We start from the raw sequence: 22112 nt of genomic DNA, 5'->3' as shown, positions 1-22112 counted from the left end.
GGGCGGGAATCCTGAGGGGACGCGGAGGGCGGGCGCGCGCCGCGAGGGAGAGGGTGGCGGGGAGCGAGGGAGAGGCGTGAGGAGGCGTCCGTGTGCCGAAGCCGCTCCGGCCGCGCCAGACCCAGACGGAGCCTCGCGGCCGCTGCAGCAACAGGCGGCGGGCTCGCGGAGGAGGCGGCCCCAGGGGCGGGGAGCGCGAGGAGGAGCGCCCGCCGCCGCCTCTCCCCCGCCGCATGGACGAGCACCTCAGCCTCCTGCGCTCGCCGCCGCAGCCCTCCGCCCGCCACCGCACCCACCCGCCCCAGGACCCCGCGAGCAGCGGCGGCGGCGGCGGCGCCCACACGCTGGTGAACCCCGGCTACGCAGAGCCCGCCGCAGACCCGGAGCTGCCTCCCGACATGACCGTGGTGCCCGGGGACCACCTGCTGGAGCCCGAGGCGGCCGACGGCGGCGGGGACCCGCCTCAGGGTGGCGGCGGCGGCTGTGACCGCTACGAGCCGCTGCCGGCCGCTGGCGAGCAGGAATGCTGCGGGGAACGCGTGGTCATCAACATCTCGGGGCTGCGCTTCGAGACGCAGCTCAAGACCCTCTGCCAGTTCCCGGAGACGCTGCTGGGCGACCCCAAGCGGCGCATGAGGTACTTCGACCCGCTCCGCAACGAGTACTTCTTCGACCGCAACCGACCCAGCTTCGACGCCATCCTCTACTACTATCAGTCCGGGGGTCGCATCCGCCGACCTGTCAACGTGCCCATCGACATCTTCTCCGAGGAGATCCGCTTCTACCAGCTGGGCGAGGAGGCCATGGAGAAGTTCCGGGAGGACGAGGGCTTCCTGCGGGAGGAAGAACGGCCCCTGCCCCGCCGTGACTTCCAGCGCCAGGTGTGGCTGCTCTTCGAGTACCCCGAGAGCTCCGGGCCGGCCCGGGGCATCGCCATCGTGTCCGTGCTCGTCATCCTCATCTCCATCGTCATCTTCTGCCTGGAGACACTGCCCGAGTTCCGTGACGAGAAGGACTATCCTGCCGCGCCGTCGCAGGACGGGCTGGAGGCGGCCGGCAACGGCACGTCGGGGACCCCCGCGGGAGCCTCCAGCTTCTCCGACCCCTTCTTCGTGGTGGAGACCCTATGCATCATCTGGTTCTCCTTCGAGCTGCTCGTGCGCTTCTTCGCTTGTCCCAGCAAAGCCACCTTCTCGAGAAATATCATGAACCTGATCGACATCGTGGCCATCATTCCCTATTTCATCACCCTGGGCACCGAGCTGGCCGAGCGACAGGGCAACGGACAGCAGGCCATGTCTCTAGCTATCCTGAGGGTCATCCGCCTGGTGAGGGTCTTCCGCATCTTCAAGCTGTCCCGCCACTCCAAGGGGCTGCAGATCCTGGGGCAGACGCTGAAGGCTTCCATGCGCGAGCTGGGGCTGCTCATCTTCTTCCTCTTCATTGGAGTCATCCTCTTCTCCAGCGCCGTCTACTTTGCTGAGGCTGACGACCCCACTTCGGGCTTTAGCAGTATCCCAGATGCCTTCTGGTGGGCAGTGGTGACCATGACGACAGTCGGGTATGGTGACATGCATCCTGTGACCATAGGGGGAAAGATTGTGGGCTCTCTCTGTGCCATCGCAGGTGTGTTGACCATTGCGCTGCCAGTCCCCGTGATTGTTTCCAACTTCAATTACTTCTACCACCGGGAGACAGAAGGGGAAGAGCAAGCCCAGTACATGCACGTGGGAAGTTGCCAGCACCTCTCCTCCTCAGCCGAGGAGCTCCGGAAAGCAAGGAGTAACTCAACCCTGAGTAAGTCGGAGTATATGGTGATTGAAGAGGGCGGGATGAATCACAGTGCTTTCCCCCAGACCCCGTTCAAAACGGCCAATTCCACTGCCACTTGCACCACGAACAATAACCCCAACTCCTGTGTCAACATCAAAAAAATATTCACCGATGTTTAATAACTGGCACGAGGGCTCACTATTGTGTGGAACCTGCCCCCTTGGTCTGTGTATGCCCTTGTTTTATACATTTCCAGACCATTCATCAAGGAAAGGACATAAAGAAGTGGGACGCACACTTCATTTTCCCTCTCCCTATTGCTTCATACTGAAACAGGTGCCTGTTTTGCAAGTGGGCTGCATTCTCTCAGCTCTTTTTTTTCCCTCCCTCCCTCCTAATTTTGTGAGCAACAAACTTACATTACACTTGATTTCTAGTACACGCCCAGTTTTTTTTTAAAGTACATCCTGGGAGGAAATGAAACTAAAAAACAGTTAGAAGAACTGCTTAACCTCAAAATTGAAAAATAATTGCCTCTTTACTAAGTAAAGCAGACAAATGCTTACAGGATGCTGTGGCTTGATGGACTTTTAGACATTCATTATCTATTAAATAGTTCAGTTGCCTGCCCTGTGGGTATGTGGATAAAACAAAAAAGCACCCCCCAAAGTAACTCTTAAACCCACCAAAAATCTAGTTGGTTTTGGACTAGACTTTCAGTTTGAATCCTTCTTCCTGGAACTTGAAGGGTCCACTACAACTTTGAACAAAAGGAAATGCCCAAATCGTTCTGATCTGACTCTTCGGGACTTACAAAGCATTTCTAAAGTATTAACAGATTTCACTGTGCATATGTCCCAGCCAACATCTATCAAAGTCTAGAAACAGATGTTTTCAGTGCTGCTGAGACAAAGAATTTCCTAATGCATTTGAGAGATAAGCTTCTGCAGTATCACAAGAAGATTAAAGTGGCAGACACCCCTTCCAGCGGAAGTTACTAATTCGGACCTGACTGATGCAGTTCCCATAGCAACCTGTGTTTCCTGGGAAACCCGAAAAAGGTTGTCATGGCATCTCTTGCTCTCTAGCCCCACCCCCTAGCCCCTGCCGTTTCCACAGTAACCTTTCCAGATGGCTCCTACTTACATGATTTCATAAGAAAAAACAGTGTTTGAATAAACCGCACAAATAAAGTTAAATCTAAAGAAGGGAAATGAATTGTGACATGCATTTTTTTTTTCACTACGAAAATCGTTGATGTCATCCCATAATGACTGAATCAAGGAGGAAAATATTGTCAGTGGAACATTAGCTATGAACCACAATAAGACATTGTTTGAATTAAATGCCTGGTACTGGGCAGTAATGTTAAAGTATGCTACTCTACAATTTTTTTCTCTAAGAAGTTTCAAGCCAACAAATGAAATTAAGCAAATATAAAAGTGTTCTGTACATAAGCAAATGAGCGATTCAATCAGTGTACCCAAGACCTTATAAGGGACCGTCAGACTTCTTTAAAAAAAAAAAAAAAAGGTACAGATCCTACCACAGGACTGTCAACCATCACAGCACTTTGAAAAGCTAAATAGACTTCAAGTATATAAAAAATGCACATTTGTAGCTGAGGGAATTACAATTAGTGAAACGGAGGGACGGGAAGTCACCAGATCTTGGGGGAACACCTGCGAGTTTCAGCCATATGCCAAAGGTTGCCAGAAGACAGCTGGAATCAGGTGAGTGCTGACTGAAGGCAGTCCCCTTTTGTATAGAGCACTAGGAAAATGTCATTCACACACAGACTGATAATGTGTAAAATCAATAGTTTTATATCAAGTGCATGCTGCCAGGTGCCTTTTTAAAGATCATTCACACCTTTCCCATTTGATTTCCATGTTGCCAACTGTCCTTTGTTTCCATGCTTTACTGTAAAAGGATGGTAAAAAAAAAAAGTCTTTGCTTTCTAGAATAATCCTCACCCAAGCTGAACTGAAAATATATTCTATTTCTTTTACCATTGCTCTTGGCTTCTAAACAATCTGTTCCTCATTTAAAAGGGACAAAAGGCAGAACCTATGCACGTTAAATTATTTTGCATTATCCACAATTTTTATTTTGATAGCATCTTGCTGTTCTATCCTTGTAGAGTGAGAGTAACTTTTCAAAGCTTACAGTGTATTTTCAGGTATTCTGAGCTGGTGTACTTCATTATTTGAGAGAGTGGAGAATAATGATTGAAATTATAGGAGGGGAAGAGAAATGGAAAGAAAAAAATAAATGCAAGAACTCTGTATACAACTGGCCATGGGGTATTATTCTTACATATGTGGATATAAATAAGACTCTTTTTTCTAGTTTCCTTTGCTGAATAAAATAAAAATTTCCTTTAGCATTGATTTACCTTTGCCCAAACATTTGGTAACTTCTGACCCACTTCTGTAGTAATGCTAGAAACACTAGCAGTTACATAAAAATAATGTTTGCATATATTCTTAAAACAATCAAAGGTAAAGTACAATGACAGTTTTATTCACACTTATTCGGAATATGTGGAAGTTATGCCTATTCTAGAAATTTTGTGGTTATTCTATGACAGTAATTCTAAGGAAGCCTTTCTTTTTTTCAATCCAGAGAAATAATATGCCTATCGAGGCATAACTTTAAGGTAGTGTAATAGCTTGTAGCCGCCATATTGGAAGCTCCTTAAAAGTTATGGGTTATGTCTTGATTTTTTTCTGGTACTTTGAGCTTTGAATGCTATTTCCTAGCATAGAATGTTGTGCCTTGTATATTTGTTGATGGAATAGCTATTATCTTATACTAATGCTATTTTCAGGCATTTAATGAAGTGATTGAAGACGCAAGCTCAGCAGTTGTTTTACCAGGGTTTAAATCCTGAAATGCTGTTTGACCTTGACAAAGTCACTAAATCCTTCTTTGTCTCAGTTTCCTTATCTACAAAATGAGAATAATATTACTTCATGGGTTTGTCATGAATATTAAATGTTAACACAGACAAAACACTTAGAAAAAAATAATTGCATGACATGCATCAGAGATTTTGCTAAGAGATTACCTTATCTTGTGATCATTACAAACATTGTATAATTATTGCAAAACTTTGTGAATATGAAGCACATAATCAGTCTTATTTTTCTCTTTATAATAACAATAAGGATTATTATTATCATTTATGAAGGGTTAACCATGTCCTGGATTCTTGCCAAAGCTACAAGGTGGGTGTTATTAACTTCATTTCAGAATAAAAATCAATGACAAAGCTAAGTGATTTCCCTAAGACGTCACAGCTAGCCATAAATCTAGTAGCGATATAAAACCAGGTCAGTCTGGCTCCAAGACCTATGTTCCTTTTATTGAGTAATTTGAAAGGCAAAGTAAAATAAATTCATATTTGGGGGTTTGATTTCTGCCATGTCACTAATTAATGAATTTATGTAAAGAGCATGTTTCCTGAAGTCTCATTCAGCATAATTAAAATTAACCCCTTTTCCATAATTGAATGCTTTTAACCAGAAGGGTCAAAAGTAAATCATTGGCTTTTCTAATAACAAAAGATCTCTTGCTTCTATGATTGACTTATCTCAGAGATACAGATAAGTCAATGCAATCAGTCATTGTAATATCTGCTAAGACAATATTTTTCAGTTTTAAGATTATTTCCTGTTTTTACCTACTCTGGTCAACATTAGATGAGAAAATAATTGAAATTTTTTCATCTTCTGATACTTTGGTTAGGTTGCTGAGAATAATGCCATAAAGTAGTATAAATGTTTTTACTCTAATTAGGAAGGCAGGTCACTTAGGTCAGTGGAATTGAAAGCAGAATGACATTGTCAGTTCCTTGAATTTTGGAACGTTATTTCTGCACTCCAAAACTGCATAAATCTTTAAAAGCATCTATACTCAAAAAACATTAGAATCTGGTCCTATGTCTGAAGCACCTCTCTAAGGTCTTAAATCATTTATGGTATGAAATGAAATAAATTGGCTTGGGGCAAATGCTAATGAATTCTCATCTGCCATGTCAGATAACTTTGGCAAATTAAGAACTTCACTCTTGAGCCCAGTTGCAGTATCTTGGATGTTGAAAAGATGTACTTAGAGCTGTTTGTAGCAAGAGATTCATGTGGGGAAATATGGATAAATTAGTTTACATCCTTACATCCTGTGCTGGCAAAAAATGTATATTCCCTACAGTAGATAAATCCAAATAAAAGCATTGAAATTAACATTGTTGTTAATTACTATGCTTTAAACTGATACTGTGCTACATTAAATTTGCACCAACCATGATGACTTAACTATATGTAAAATTTCAAAATTGCAGCTTTAAATTTACAATTTGAAGAAATTTAAAGTTATGATTTGTTTACATGAAATTTACTTACCTCTCTGTTATCTAATCTATCCAATGCCTTGCTGTCAGTATATGATTACGTACATACAATGTACATTAGTAGTCTTCTTCTCTAAAGACCATAACTGTAATGAGTTGGCTTTTATACATTAAAATGTCAACATTTTCTACAGCAGCTCCAAGTCCTTCCCACCTCTCAGCTGTGAATAGAAGTAATTACCCCTCCCACTAATACATGCAAAGAAGCATACAGGACCCCCAGTTGAAGACTTATGGAAACACTGTGAGATAGAGGTAAGAACATAAGATGGGATAAAAGATGTTTAGGGATTATATTTGAGGATAAGATGGATAATTACTGGTTTTATATGACTAACTTTTTGTATTTTATTGCAACAGTTGAGTGTTAATGAAATCACTTGGTTTTTCAATATACATTCAAGAAGTGGTTAATAAAATTCTGAGAGAGGTAAAGCAGAGAAGGAAGGGAGGAGGAAGGCTATGCCATTGCACAGCCCAAATCATATTGTTGTGACTCAATTCCTAAACTGCTGCCTAGAAATGACTGCTCTCTGTATAGTGTATAATAACAGTATTCTTTGCTGTTCCTATTCATTTAAAAATATAATGTAATGATTCAGACTGATTAGAAACTTTGCAGATGTTTGCCTTTGCTTTGTTCTTAATGATTCAATTTTCTCTTCCAAATTGTACAGAACATATATTCTAGAAAGAAATGTTTTATTGCTTTTTCTTTTTCACTTTTTATGTACTGAATTGTTTTGCCTATATTTTGAAATTTGCACCATGACCATAAAAGCATTAAAGAAGATACTTGAAAAAAGAGCTCCATCATTTTCTTGGTAGCCATTTTATTATTGTTATAATCTAAACATTATAGATAGGAACTTGGCTCTGAGAAGCGAAGCCTTGGATTCTGGCTGTTAGTAAAAAAAAGCACCTAAATGAATAAAAATTATATTTCATGATATATGAGGAATGTTATGGATACATCTGTTTACACAGAATTCTGACTTTGCACATCCAGGGCCTAAACCTTTTCATGTGTGGTAGAGAGTGGGGGGAAGCGTTCTGTCTTCATGCGCCTATATCCTCTCTTCCTCACCTTCTATCCTAACACAGAGCCTCTTGGGAACTTCACTCAAGCTCCTCACCTATACACTGTTAGCATTGCACCTATACACTGTGTGTCAGTCAGCATTGTTGACTCACTTGTTTTCCATAAAGTTTATTTTAAACTCCTATTATTTATGAAAACTTGTTTTCAATTCTGATTTGTTTTGGGATTTTTTTTTTGCATTTAAATGTGTTCCTTAAAGTATATGATTTCATTTGGAAAAGGAGATAGAGTGTGGCAGGCAATTTATCTCACGTATATACACACAAACATACCAGGTCACACACTTGTATGTTCACATACTCCACTTGGATGTCTGTTGGACATCTCAACATTAATATGGCTAAAACTGACCTTCCCTTCTTTTTCTTTAAAGATTTATTTATTTTAATTTTTATCACAAAGTCAGATATACAGAGAGGAAAAGAGAGAGGAAGATCTTCTGTCCAATGATTCACTCCCCAAGTGACCACAACGGCCGGTACTACGCCAATCCGAAGCTGGGAATCCGGAACCTCTTCCAGGTCTCCCACATGGGTGCAGGGTCCCAAAGCTGTGGGCCATCCTTGACCGCTTTCCCAGACCACAAGCAGGGAGCTGGATGGGAAGTGGGGCTGCCAGGATAGAACCAACGTCCATATGGGATCCTGGCAAGGACTTTAGCCACTAGGCCACGCCACCAAGCCCAACCTTCCCTTCTTAAACCTGTGACTCATGCTGACAACTTCAATTTTGTGATTGCTCAAGGTATAATCCTTAGAATTACCCTTGATTCTCCTCTTTCACTTACCATCCTTATCCAATCTATTAGCCAGTCCTATGGCACTACTGTTAGAATGTCTCCAGAGGGCCCGGCTCGGTGGCACACGTGGTTAAGGTCCTCGCCTTGAACGCCCGGGATCCCATATGGGCGCTGGTTCTAATCCCGGCAGCCCCGCTTCCCATCCAGCTCCCTGCCTGTGGCCTGGGAAAGCAGTCGAGGATGGCCCAAAGCTTTGGGAACCTGCACCCGCGTGGGAGACCCGGAAGAGGCTCCTGGCTTTGGATCGGCATAGCATCGACCATTGCGCATCGGACGGAAGATCTTCCTCTCTGTCTCTCCTCTCTGTATATCCGCCTTTGCAATAATAAAAAAAAATAATAAAATAAAAAAAATAAATCTTAAAAAAAAAAATAGAATGTCTCCAGAACCATAGCATTTGTTACTCCCCCTTGTGTTACCATCTGACCAAAGCAATTATTATTGTGTGGATCTTTTAGGGGACCCCACTGATTAACTCCCCCATCTTCCATCCTTTCTCCTGCTTGAGTCTATTCTCAACATGGCAGCCATAGTCATTTTTTGTCAGGTCATGCTACTTCTTTGTGTTCAATTCCAATTGATTCACCATTTCACACGGAATACAAACTAAAGCTTCTTGCTCTTCTTCACATACTAAGTATGTTCTATCTCAGGGTTTTAGGTACATACTGTTCCCTTTGCTGGAAATCTATCAGCTTCATTCATTCTCCCGTATCACGGGAAGGTCCCAAGCATCCAGCACTCTACTGCCTTCACAGGTATATTAGCAGTGAACTAGATTGGAAGCAGAGAAACTGGAACTGAAATCAGTGCCTGTAGAGGATGCTGAAGTCAAGATGGTGGCTTTATCTACTATGCTACAATGCCAGCCCTACTGAGAATGTTCTAACATCTAATATCTTTGTGGCTATTACCTGCTTCACTTGTTGCCTTTTCATTGAACACCTCCTGGCCACTCTGTTTACAGGTACAGCCTCAACACTCACTATATCCTTTCTCAAAATTTCCTCTAACATTCGGCGTTTTATTTATTTTTATTGTCTGTTTTTTCTGCCTTTCTATGAGGACAAGGATTTTTGTCTGTTCCTTATACTATATTCCACAACACTTGCAATAATCCTAGATACAGTTGGTATTCAGTAAGTGTTTATTGAAGGGAAAGAGGAAAGAACATTCTCATTTGAGTTGTCTTTAACCTATAAACCAAATATTCATGATATCCATCTATGCCTCATTTTAATCACTACTGCTTACCATGCTCTTATAAATAAAATTCCCTATAACCAATTCACTGGAGAATTCTTCATTTGGTAAAACATACTCCAACAAGTGTTTCACAAAAATAACGTCCAGTTGCTAGAATAGAGTTGCTGAATTAATTGACTAAAAATTATCATTATATATTACCAAGGGTGCGTGGAAGTTGGAACTTCACAGGGACCATATTTCCCACACAATAGCTCATTGAATATTGTGTATAAACAATACTCAAATTATGTATGTTGATTCAATCACTCAAGTGGATTGGCAGAATCAAAACAAATGATATCTCCAAATGTCTTACTTGGTAGACATCCTAAGAAACTTCACTATGAACCTCAACTTGTTTCAGCCAGTATTAAATACTAAAATTTCGTGGGTCTCGATGGAAACTAGTTGAATCTGACATTACAGGTTTTACCAATGAATCCCACTGCAGAATTACATCACTGAAGTTACAGCATTAGTGTATAAAAGCAGTTCCTTATCGATAAATATAGTAGGGTCACAAAAGTCAGCTGTTTTTCAAATGGTTATTCACTCATGAAAAGAAGCGGGAACCTTTAGACAAATTTTTTAAAAAGCAAATTCTTAAAGAGTGACAATACTGATAAAATTTAAGTGAATTCTGAAGAGTAAGATGGAAGATGAGAGGCAATCCAATAGCATAGGTGGATATAGATTACTGACAGCTTTCATAGCACAGCACATGATGAGATAACTGATACTAAAGCATTAATATGAGTACTACAGATATTTTTGTAATTTTGCTGTTTTAGTAAATGTTGTTTCCTTTGAAGCATGAAATCATGGTTCTCCTAATACGAACAGAGAAAAACTTTCTCCATACCCCTTCTGAAATTTCTCTTTTCTTTGGATTTCCCAGGCAAACCAATAATTTAAAAAAAAAGACACAGTTGTTGCCTCTGCAGACCAAAGTGGCACTATGTTCTTATCAAATATGTCCATGAATTAAAATGATAGAATGAATGATTAAAGTAATTCATTCTTTCCTCAAACACACACTCAAATTCCACCTCATCATCTCAGGTTTTTGTCACTAATCTGAGACAGCCAGAAGTACAAAAACAGAAAGTTCTCTCTGTAAAATGATGAATAATATCCAGATCTTGAAGATAAGTTTTCCTGTTGAAAAAGCATGCCATTGCATTTAGTCGGACTAAGTTTGGAGATCATTAATGAAACAAATTTGAAAATTTATTGTTCCAAGGCACTGTAAAACTTTTTAAAAAATTTATATAGAAATTAAAAGCAATTAGTATATAGTTAATACATTTAGAAAAAATGCTTGAACTTTTCAGAGTAGCAGTAAAAGTATTTTAAAAATATAATAAATGGAGCATGAGTCTTTTTTTTCTTAGCAGAAGTATTTCACCAACAGTAATACACATCTGTGTGCTACACTGTGACATTTCCCTTTTGCCTTTTTGGGCTTCTAGAAGGATTTCTAAAATTTATTTTAAGGTTTGATGATTTTGAGATTTTGCCACATTCACTTCATATATAGATATATACATACATGCATACATAAGTTACGATTTTCTTGACAACAGAAATATTAATATCACACACAATGTAGGACTCATGCTAATGATCATAAAATCAGGAAAGAATGGTTGGTTGCCATGTAGATACTATAACTCAATGAGGATAATGTTTTTGAATAACTAATGTAAATTGTTGTGCTTCTTCTGCCAGATCCCTGAGGAGCCCCACATCAAGAAGTGTAGAGCTTCAGTGATCAGTAGGGTGCTGAGTTTTCAACTGTCTGGATCAAGATCGCAGCAGCAGTTGTACCACTGACAGGTGGTGATCTGTCTGCCAGGTCATATTTTTATTTCAGTTGACATTAAATAGTATGTCTCTAACAAATACTTTCTGCAAAGGAAACAGTTCTGAAACTGGAGGATTCTCTTTGTACTGTGTACAGTTTAAAGGATATGAATCAAAGATAAAGAAGAATGTTAAGAATATTAAGGTGTTGTTTCAACCTTTTAACATTTTGATGGAATTTTATCATCCAAAAACTATAATCAGTGCTGCAAACAAGGAAAACCTAAATGTGTCTCACAATCACAGCTATTTTTTTTTCAGTTACTGGGCTGTATTTAAGCATGAGATACATTCTGTGTTTGGGGTTGTGTGCAGCTTTGTGAAGGTTGTGTGTTGTACCAAAGGCTCTCATGCAGCTGTTAGCCTATTTACAAATAACTAAGGGAAGTCTACACTGTGCCCAGATGAATGGTATTGAGGACAGACATGCCTAAAAGAAATGTGCCTTGCTTGATTAAACATTCTTTTATTTTAAACTCAAAATGATAGATAAATTAATCTTATAGGCAGATGCTAGCTGAGCTCATGTTACAGAAATGCATTAGTATGCTTACGTTGTCTATTTTAACTAAATTTTAATGTCTATACTTTCCAAAAGATCATATTTAACCATTCAATTTTATTTTCGTGGGATGTTGGTTGTGGCAAGACCAAGCACATTCTTAGAGATATATGTAATAGTTCATTTAATGTTTATAACTTTTCCTGTACAATTACTTATATAAATTTTCCTTGACTTGCTTTCTATTAGTATATTCTTTTAGAAATGGTACTCTTTTTTTCAATTAAAGTTTTATTTGGAAAAGAAATTTAGTAAGTCATGAAAATGATGTCTCACTTGAGGATATTTCACTTGTGCCATTATTAATGTACTTACTGTGATTTTTCAGCAGAATGGTAGCTATTTGTATATTATTTCATACGCCTTATGAGAAGTCAGACTGTGAACATTTAGTATATGGAAAACTTCTCATTTCAAAGTACACTTTACAAAGTACAAATACATAAATAATCAATATCCTATTATTTAAATATATAGTAATAACAAGTTGTAACAGCACTTGCAGAATTTTAATCACTATAAAATATCTCAGTAGCAAAGCCAAGATTTTGTGAACTTTTTGAAGCCCAATAGAAAGAATATATATGTGATGAATCTCATTAGTAATATATAAGAATCAGTAACTAAAACAATTTTATACCTAGCAGCAAAACAAATGGATGGGACAATCTGGGTTACTTTCTTTGAGGTGATCTCACAATAAAGTTTTCACAGTCTTCTAGAGATTTCTTGATGTTCAAAGCTTTGATCTGCATCCTAATTGGCAAAGGTGAAATTAATGGATGGCAACTATCTCAGGTTGGAGCTATGTGAAAACGTCTAATCCAGATGATTTGTGATTCGAACAAGAATAGCCACCAGCTTGTTTTTGTTGTTAGACCGTTTAGTAGAGACATTGGCCCAGAGAACCGACTTAACCCTCATGCTAATAGTCAGAGCCTAGTCAACAGTAAAGCAATCCCCATCAGCTACTAGACGATTGGAATACACCCATCAGCTGTGGATAGGACATCTCAGATGTTCAGGTGTGTCTGTTTTTTTTTTTAAAGGATCAATAGATTTTATAAAAATTAAACCAAAAACTGCCTTCATAAAGCACCAGTGGCACAACGTTGAGCGGTCTAGTGTACTTGTACATCATATCTACATTATTATAGGTTAGAGTCTGAAATAAAGCCAAACCTGGACTTTGGTGATGAAAGCACAGAATGGTTTGGTTGACTAACCTGTCATTCCACATATGGTTCACAGGTTGGGTGGTGATAACAGTACTGGTCTAGTTAACAAGAGATCATGGTTCTTACCTACTTTTTAACTGGGGGACCTTGATCTTTCAGTTGCCATTTCTAGTGTTCATTTTCTTGAATTGCATAATGGGTTCAATCATTCAATAAATTCCTGAGCCCTTTTCCAGTCCCCAGATCCTTCCTCATTATACACATTACTTGAAAAATGCTTTGAAGAATATTTAAGTACTCAGATTTTCTTATGCATTTCTAAAAGGAGAGATAAAATGAAATAAGCTTTTAAGCCTTGAAAGTGCCATCGTGTCATAAATATATCATTCTTCAAATTGATCATAAGAAGAGGGAATAGGGTTCTTTTTATTTTAAGAAGTTTTACTGATTTATAATGGGATCATGAGAAAGTAGAAAATTACTCTGTAGAACGGAAACAGATGAATAAAACAACTAGAAAGTAGGAGAGATATTTGTTAAATTAAGTATTTAAGGTGATTTGAAAATTGTGCATGAAATGGGAAAATGGTACCAAGAGCTTTATTGCACACTCAACATTTAGGAACCTAGGAATAGGGGACAGTGGAAGAATACTGGAGCAATGGAGTGCCTTATGGTCTCTTGACTCTTTTCCATAAGAAGCTGTCTGCTGGAGCTCAGGCAGGTGTCTGCTGCAGTTCTGTTTCTGCCAATAATTCTCATAGCCCTAGGAAGTTCCATTTTGCTTTTTTGAGCCTCAATTTCCTTATCTACAAAATCACTTTAAATTTTCATTTTTAAAAATTTCATAACATTTCCATATTGTTAACATATGAACAGGCTTCAAAAAATTCATGAAAAAAAACGGAACTAAACATTAAAGAGATTTTCCATGAACTCTTTGAAGCTCCCTTAAGTATGTGTACATGTTGTTCCTTTTTGGTCTTTAAGATACCACATATTTCTACCCAAATGACTGAAAAGATTGCAAATCCAAATGTTTTTATTTCTCATGTTGCTAACTGCCCTCAGCAGGACATTAAAAAGTTAAACTTTTCATTTTCACCATCCTTTGTCATTTCGTGTTTACATGCCGAGTTAGTTACCTAAACAGAATGTTCCCATCAGTCTTCTCTTTAATTTTTTTAGCAAATTAGAATCAAATATATTGTGCTTACCAATGAACTGTTAGACACTTTTGTCCCCCTCCCCCACCAAAAAAAATGGTAATGCCCTTTTGGTCTCAGAAGCAATGAACTTACCTTTAAACAAAATTTTATTAGTTTTCTTAATACACAGGAGGCATGACAGAGCCATATTTTAATTAATTTTGCTCAGGAGTGAGAAATAAAATTCAGGGATAATCCAAACACTTCTGTTTGGCATTGGTGGACAATTAGGACAAGAAGGGTTATAACTTTTGCACACGTAGGAGGGAAATCACTGTACCCCTTAGAAAAATCAGTACATTCTTATTGCTGGTTTTATGATAGAAAGAAATTAGGTTGGAAAAGTGCTAAATCTTGGACATTAGAGAAACTGTTAAGATAATCGGAGGCCATTTGAATAATACAGACATATTCTGCCATTCTAAGATTCTTTGTCCAGAGGTTTAGTCTTGTATCCCTTCCATTCAGAAAAGGGGGCAGTTTTTAAAGACCTCTATCATAATAGGAAATGTATATTTTGACTAGTGGAGCAATTACTTAGCACATTTAATCTGATAATTTTGGCTTTGTGCATAAGAATTTTCATTGTATATGTAATTGAGTCTCATGTATTCATGTTAGTGATCATTGTGAGAAGTGACTTTATCTGTTCTTTTAAAAAGTGATGAAATTTGCTAAATGGTGATTCTAGTGCATTGTGTTAATATTGTATCTTACAATTTGTGAACTGATAATACTAAACAAACTGTAGTAGTATTTCTTCTGGTAAATTGTTTCTGTGGTGTGACCTCTTAATACTGGGATTGTGGTTGGGGGGAGGTTAAATTTACTTAAAACTGTCGAAGTGTTTTCCTTACATGCCATGAAACTGTATGACTCTAAACCAAATAAGAGTATCCTCTTTTTGTTTATTTCAAGGACACTGTATAAACCATTTTTGAAACTATTCCATGAAATGGTATGATTTGTGTTTCAAAAGCTCCTATATGTATATACAAGGGAAAGCACTGTGTGTAGTGTTTTTGTGTAATACACTAAATGTTATAGGAATCCATTCTTGAAATCTTCTAGAAATGGTAATTAAGCAGATGTCAGAATAACAAACATGTCGCCTCAATTTTTTATAGGAAGTCTAACGTTTATAGCATATCTTTGCCAGTATCATTCATTTTTATGTAATTCTGAAGCATCCTGTGAAGTACTGATACTATCTGAAGTTTAGAGATTAAACAACCAAAACTTAGAAAGAGCAGAGATTTGTCTAAGAACATCTGGCCAAATAACTAAAACTCATGTTCATTGTGTTACTGTTTTTATCCTATTGATACCATTATATTTAAGGCTTTGACAGAGTTTTAATTCTGAAAGATAAATAAGGAAATTTCAAGTTTTAGTGAAATTTCAAGTTTTACTGCTATTGTGTCAGACCTTTTTGGATACCTGGTTACTATACTGCTTCCATAGAGAGCCATCTGCTTCCCACCTAAAACATGTCAAGTCTATACACCCTAATCACAGATACTGAACACAAAAGATGACAAAATGCTAGATTGAAAAATTATCTCCTCCACTAATCTTTTTCTTTCTTTAAAACTCATTATGATGGATTATTTCTGAAAGGGTGGAAGAAGCAACAATCAACCCAAGTAACCACAGTTATTCAGAAACAGAGAATCAGAAGAAGAAAAAATCATGCTCACCACAGTGACTGCTCTCAGCCTGTTATTTTTCATTGCACAAGTTCTGTGATGGGGTAGCACAGGGTAGGGAGCGGGGAGGAAAATGCCTTTATTTTTGAAACATTAATTATTTTAACTATTTAGAAAAATGGGTTATCAAATGTTGTAGCAGTTTTGTTAACATTTAGCTGCAGCTTAAATATTTGTAGTTTCCCACATACTTAAAAATCCACTTAAGAATTGTTCCAGATTAAATTAAAATTTGATGATTGCTCAGTTGGAATCTGGTGAACGTTCATGTATTAATCCATGACTGATAACATTTTTATTCTTTTCTCAAACAACAGTTAGACACTATTGCTGCTTTCCCTTGGAAGTCAACAGTCTGTGATACATTCTGTACTTTTCTTGATTAGCAATGCAGTGTTACTGTGAATATTCAAATGGAACATATGCTTATTGTATTGGAATTTAAATTTTTATAACCATAATTCTGCTTATCAGATAAGTTTTATTTTGTAAGGTGTGAAATAATAATTGTTCCTGGATAATAATAATAGAATTCTGAATAATATACAGAATAAAACATAGATTTTATATTTTTTCTACATTCATCATATTTTAACACTGAATTTTGTTAATTTGTCATATATCAATGTAAAATTATAATAAGCTCCTACATACACCATGTTCTCTGATGTTCTCATCAATCATTTGGGGCCTTCTGTTAAGTAAATGTCAGTAAATACAACTTTTGATTACATGATGCATTTCATAAAATTTTTCCATGTATTTAATGTGTTTTCATTGCCAGTGTTACATACAGAATTCAATAAAAGACCACCCAAAATATAATTACTTATATTAATAATTCTTACCAAATGACTCCTCTTCCCACTTTCTCATCCCTGAATTTTATTCCTTTGTTTGTTTATGTACTTTTTGCAAAACACGTGCTATTATCAACAGCTCAAACATCTCTAATTCCATTGTGTGTCCTCCCACATGAGTATAAAGATTTCTATACATTACACTTAGCAAGCCTTCTTGGATGCCAACATTCCATAGCTTTCTTCCATTGCTTCCTGTCTGACACTGTTGGAAGTTCAATAAAGTCTCAAGAAAGAAAACATTTCTTTACAATGAGATTATCCTTTTATGCTTTGTGCCACTTCTATGAGAGTAAATTGTGACAAAGCAAGTATGCATTATCTCATCCATTTAGCGTATTGTTCCAAACAAAGCACCCTGAAGTATTAAGGTCAACACAAAGATGACCTCAGAAAGCTTACAATCATATTTTCTGTATATGTCCTTTGCAGCAAAACAGTAACATTTCTAGTAATCACCCTTTTCATACCCTTCATTCTTATTTTTGTGCCTAGCATTGTTGAACCAAAATCATTTTCTTAATAGCAGCTAGTTACTCAAATGTGTTGGTGATTTTGGAACGTCAGCAAATGCTGCATTACCAAAACAAAGGCCCTCTCTCTTTTTTCAGTCTGGAATTATATTTTGTCTAAAACAACACCTCCCTTAAAAATTTTCAGAGTTAGATCACTTTACACATGTGGTAATTAGCAATGAGACAAACAAAACATAAACCTCCAATTAAAAAAAAAAAAACTTTTTTAGGCTTTCTCATCATATGATCTTGGATGTGGATTTCATGAGCTGTAATTTATAAGAATTTCATTTTATGGGACCAAATATTTAAACTATTTCCAAGCATTTACAGACTAAGACATTGGAATTCTCCCAAGGGATTACAGGTGTTTTCCTTGACCCATGCCGCTAAGAGGACTCTCACATATCTGTTGGACTTCAACAGGAATAATGTAGTGCTGAATCATTTATGCACACTACCTGCAGGTCAAGGCCCATTCACACCTCATTCCCTTTTCTGTGCTTTCTTTTGTACTTTACCAATCTTTTGGTTTTCCTCCTATTATGTCTACTGTTTATATGATTGATTCATCACAGCCAAAGTACGTATCATGGTAATAGAAAAGCCAAATTAAGAACCAAAACCTCTGATGAGAATAATCTCGCATATCTTAAGGACAGTGAAATCTTTTTTTTTTTCTTCTGGAAATGATAATGCAACGGAAGGGGCAAAACAAATAACTCAAATCATTTTGAATTACACAATCCACAAGGAAATAAGTTTGTATGACGCAATACCTGACCTGTGTTTGGTTAAATTTGGCCTAAGAAATGCTTTTAGATCAAGGTGAAGAACACAAACTATGTTGCTAACCTTAACAAATTTAAAAGTAGAGGGCAGGTATTAGTAGTTGGTTAGTTTACCCATTATGCCACCCAGGAAAACAAGTAGTTCCACATAATCTCATCTAAAAGTCATCAGACATTGATTGCATGGACAGAATTTAGTCAGAGGACCTGACAGGAATCCTGAAGCTGGACTAAAAAACAGATCTACCTTAAGTAGATATACTTCAGTTTCCTTTTCTCTCTATAGATAAACCAGCAGCTCTGCAGAGGAAACTGCCTAAATTGTCATTAAAAAATTAGGAGATAGACGTCGCATCCATAAATCCAGATGTGAATTTTTGACGCACAGTTAATTTTTGCCTTATAATTTCTGGAGGCAATTTATATGGCTCTTTCAATTTTATATATCCTAGTCTTCCAAAAGTAGTAAATTTGTAATTCAAATAGGCCTCTCCCTTCAGGCATTCTATACATATCAGGTCAAACTCTCAGCATGTGAACAGCCAAGAAAGAACCTGGCAAACATTACCCCAGAGGCAAGCCATACAGGTATATTTGATAGATAAGATTAGATAGCTCCACAGGCATATCCCGGGGGTAACTCACATACTCAAGTTGTCTGGAGTTTGTATTACTGGGGCCTTTCACCTGTGCTATGCTTTATAATATTCATGTTGTTTCAACTCAATTAGAGTTTTATACTTGAGTCAAAGATTTAGATACAGATAAACTACTTTCTCAAAATGTTTTCTTTAGCACACATCTCTTTCCTGAGTGCTATTCTTGCTACATATGTAACTAAGAAAAAAAATCTGTAAAACCAAGAGGCTAATACCACACTTTTTGACAAAGAAACTGGATGAACGGTTATGCAATTTGTCTGACGTGATAATGTGATCAGTAAATTTCAGAAAGTGACTAGAATTCAATGTTTTCTGACTCCTGACCTGGGGTTCTTCGTGCGTAAACAAATTCCACTCTTCCTCTCTCAAGTTCTGGCTTCCCTAGGAAGTGAAGAAACTGGGGATGTTACCATCCCAGCAACTTGAAGAACAAAATGGTGTTTTCATTTTCACTGTCTAATACCACATTCACATGAGCAAACCTAGTCTTAATCTTGGATTAAAGTAAAACTCCATTGTATGTGTCTATTTATTCCTTCACTCAAAAATACTAATTGAGAATCTCCTTCATTACTTCTCCCTTTTCAGTGAAAAAATTGTCTCGGTGGCTGCAATTCTGGACCATTTGTCCAACTTCCTCCAGAACCCAAATTAATCAAGTAATCAAATGTCCAAACCCCTGTGTCCAAAAAAAAGACACAAAAATTGCTGTCTGCTTTTTGGTAAATCTGTGAGCAACTAAAGAGCTGACTTGCAATCTTTTGTACTCACAGTGTCTGGTGTCCAGTGCATCTTCAACAAATATTCATTGAACAAGAAAGACACTGACAAGATGTAATTTCTGCCCTCCAAAAAATCATAGAAATGGTGGAAAATGAGAAAGCCTATGATTATGGCATTGGTAAGTTGTATACCACATAGGCTCAGGGTAAGAGGGCACTTCAGAATGCTCATGAAAAAATAAATGCAAAGACATATTTTAGCTCATGCACATGGAGGAGCCTCAAAGTGTTTATCATATGTATTATAAAAAACAATTTTGTGTACCAAAGTGAATTTATCAATTTATTTTTTCTGCAAATATTAAAAAAGTTGTTTTACCTGATTGGCAAAATACAAAGAGAAGGAGAGGCAAGGAGAGATATTCCATTCTCTAGGTCGCTCCCTAAATGCCTGCTATGGTCAGAGCAGAGCCTAGCCAAAGCCAGGAGCCAGGAGCCAGGAGCCTCAAACCACCTCTGCATCTCCCACATAGGTGCAGGGATCCAATGATGAGGGCCATCCTCTACTGCTTTCCCAGGCTACCAACAAGGAGCTGGATTGGAAATGGAGCAACAGGGATTCAAACCAGTGCCCATGTGGGATGCTGGTACCACAAGCAGAGCCTTTGCCTACTATGTTACCGCACCAACCCCAAACATTTTGAAGTACTGCTGTACCGTAGGAGAGAAGGAAAGCACAACTAGATCAACTGTCAAGTGTCTTCAGTAAGTAAGAGGAGTAGATACTCAATGAGCAACTAGGAAGGGCTGCATAAGGGTGAGGAAGAGTGGCCCCTTGCAGCCAGGGCCAGGCAATTTATTTTCCACAAGGTGTAAAAGTTGTTGTATATTGATGGTCCGCTACTTAGAAACTCTCCACACTGGATGGACAACACAAATGCACACAAAAGAAACTCGATGACTGTTCTAGTCATAGAAAACCTTAAAAGTCATTGAACTATTGCAGTGCTTAAGACTGTCTTGGACTCAATACAACTCCAAATATGTCTTTCACTTGGAAATGTTCCTCTTAATTTTGAAACACATAAGTAGTGTTGATGAAATTCATTTATGCTTTCAAGTCAACCACACTTACCTCATCCAGCTGCTGTTTTAGAAGAGCTGCTTTTTATTCCATGAACTCTTGTGATCCTAATTTTAAGTTTTTTGACTTAAGACAAGCAATTAGATTGTATCTTCAGTGATATTTAAAAATTTCGTGTAGTTTCTACACTCCATCATGAGAGGGACGCTTCAATATTCTTTCTTTAAAAATTTTTTTCTGGCTTGACAAGAGCTCCTGTGTTTAAACTGTACAGTATTTGTACACTGATATCTTTACCAATCCCGTCAAAATGACTTCCAGCTCAAAGGCATACACACATTCTCTCATTTTTATGGAATCTACTGGAAATTAGCCACACGAAGGCTTCGAGAACAGATTTAAGTCATTATTAATATTAAAAAACATGGACTAACAGCGTATGATTTTAGTTACTGATAATTCTAAGCAAACTCTTTATTAAAAGTGAAAAGACAGATTTCCCACTGGCACTGATGGAGAAAAGAATACCACTTATAGTAAAACACCAACCCAGAGGGCTGCAAGTCTTTCTTAATACTTACTCATCACAATGCCTCCAGATTTATTAGAAAGGAACTTGGGGAGCCAGAGAATAATATGCAATTAATGTAATTTGGTGTTGGCGATTTACTCAATGACAAGTTGCATCGCTATTGTTGTAACAAGGATCCAGAAGCTCAGAAGGAACAAAACTCCTCCTTTAAGAATAAATCATGGGCCCAGTGCAGTAGCCTAGTGGCTAAAGTCCTCACCTTGTACTACTGGGATCCCATATGGGCGCCAGTTCTAATGTTGGCAACCCCACTTCCCGTCCAGCTCCCTGCTTGGAGCCTGGGAAAGCAGTTGAGGTTGGCGCAAAGCCTTGGGACCCTACACCCGCATGGGAGACCCAGAAGAAGCTTCTGGCTCCTGGCTTCAGATAGGCTCAGCTTTGACTGTTGCGACCACTTGGGGATCAAAGGTCTTCCTCTCTGTTTCTCCTACTCTCTGTGTATCTGACTTTCCAATAAAAAATAAACATATTTTTAAAAAAAGAATAAATCATGACTGCCATTCTCAGACAATTCTCATTTTTTCCTAGCAGTTGCCCATCAATGCAGGTGTCTTTAATCCAGAATCCTATTGTCTGTTTTCTATTAGAAAAATTTCTTAACCTCTCAGAGATCCCACAGGCTGCAGAAAGTCTTTCCACTTGAAATGAATCTTTTTGTTCAGCCGAACTGTACCCTCTGAACTCCCATATGAGTTGCTACTGGCTGATAAAGTTATCATCTCTGAGAGCATGCCTTCAACTCTGGGTCTTTTGGAGCAATGTCACAGATCTTGCTTAATAATCTAGGAATAATAACAATTTTCTCTGTTGTCAAACACCTTACTGTCGTATAATAAAGAGGGCAGATGACATGCCTGTAAGTCTAAATCTAGCTGAGATGGCCTTTTTAATGAAACAAGTGTATTTGGATGCACTGCCATGCTCTTTGAATCGTGGTTAATCTAAAACTGAGGGAGGGAATCTTCATGGATCTTTCTCTGATTCCACGTTTTCCTTCACAGTTCACCCATTTCTCCAGAGAGAAGCT

The 22112-nt window shown here is 38.4% G+C and overlaps 1 protein-coding gene across 2 annotated transcripts; it reads left to right on the top strand.

The window, feature by feature from the left end:
* Positions 1-27: 27 nt before the first annotated feature.
* On the top strand, positions 28-16662 carry KCNA3 (potassium voltage-gated channel subfamily A member 3). Of its 2 annotated transcripts, none has more exons than XM_040999381.1 (3): positions 28-3506; positions 6322-6442; positions 11068-16662. In XM_040999381.1, exon 1 carries the CDS (start codon positions 234-236, stop codon positions 1950-1952), a length of 1719 nt encoding a protein of 572 aa, XP_040855315.1. In that variant the 5' UTR covers positions 28-233; the 3' UTR covers positions 1953-3506; positions 6322-6442; positions 11068-16662. The 2 variants fall into 2 exon arrangements, with proteins under 2 accessions (XP_040855315.1, XP_040855317.1); XM_040999383.1 differs by having other exon boundaries at positions 119-1797.
* The last annotated feature ends 5450 nt before the right edge of the window (positions 16663-22112 follow it).

This window comes from Ochotona curzoniae, unplaced genomic scaffold (genome assembly GCF_017591425.1).
Source record: "Ochotona curzoniae isolate NIBS_2020 unplaced genomic scaffold, NIBS_Ocur_1.0 scaffold_1037, whole genome shotgun sequence".
Classification (NCBI taxonomy): domain Eukaryota; kingdom Metazoa; phylum Chordata; class Mammalia; order Lagomorpha; family Ochotonidae; genus Ochotona; species Ochotona curzoniae.
This window is presented reverse-complemented; position numbering and strand designations above follow the sequence as displayed.

What these genes read in the sequence shown, in the direction of transcription:
- KCNA3 (XM_040999381.1), top strand. Translation starts at nt 234, where the DNA reads ATGGACGAGCACCTCAGCCTCCTGCGCTCGCCGCCGCAGCCCTCCGCC.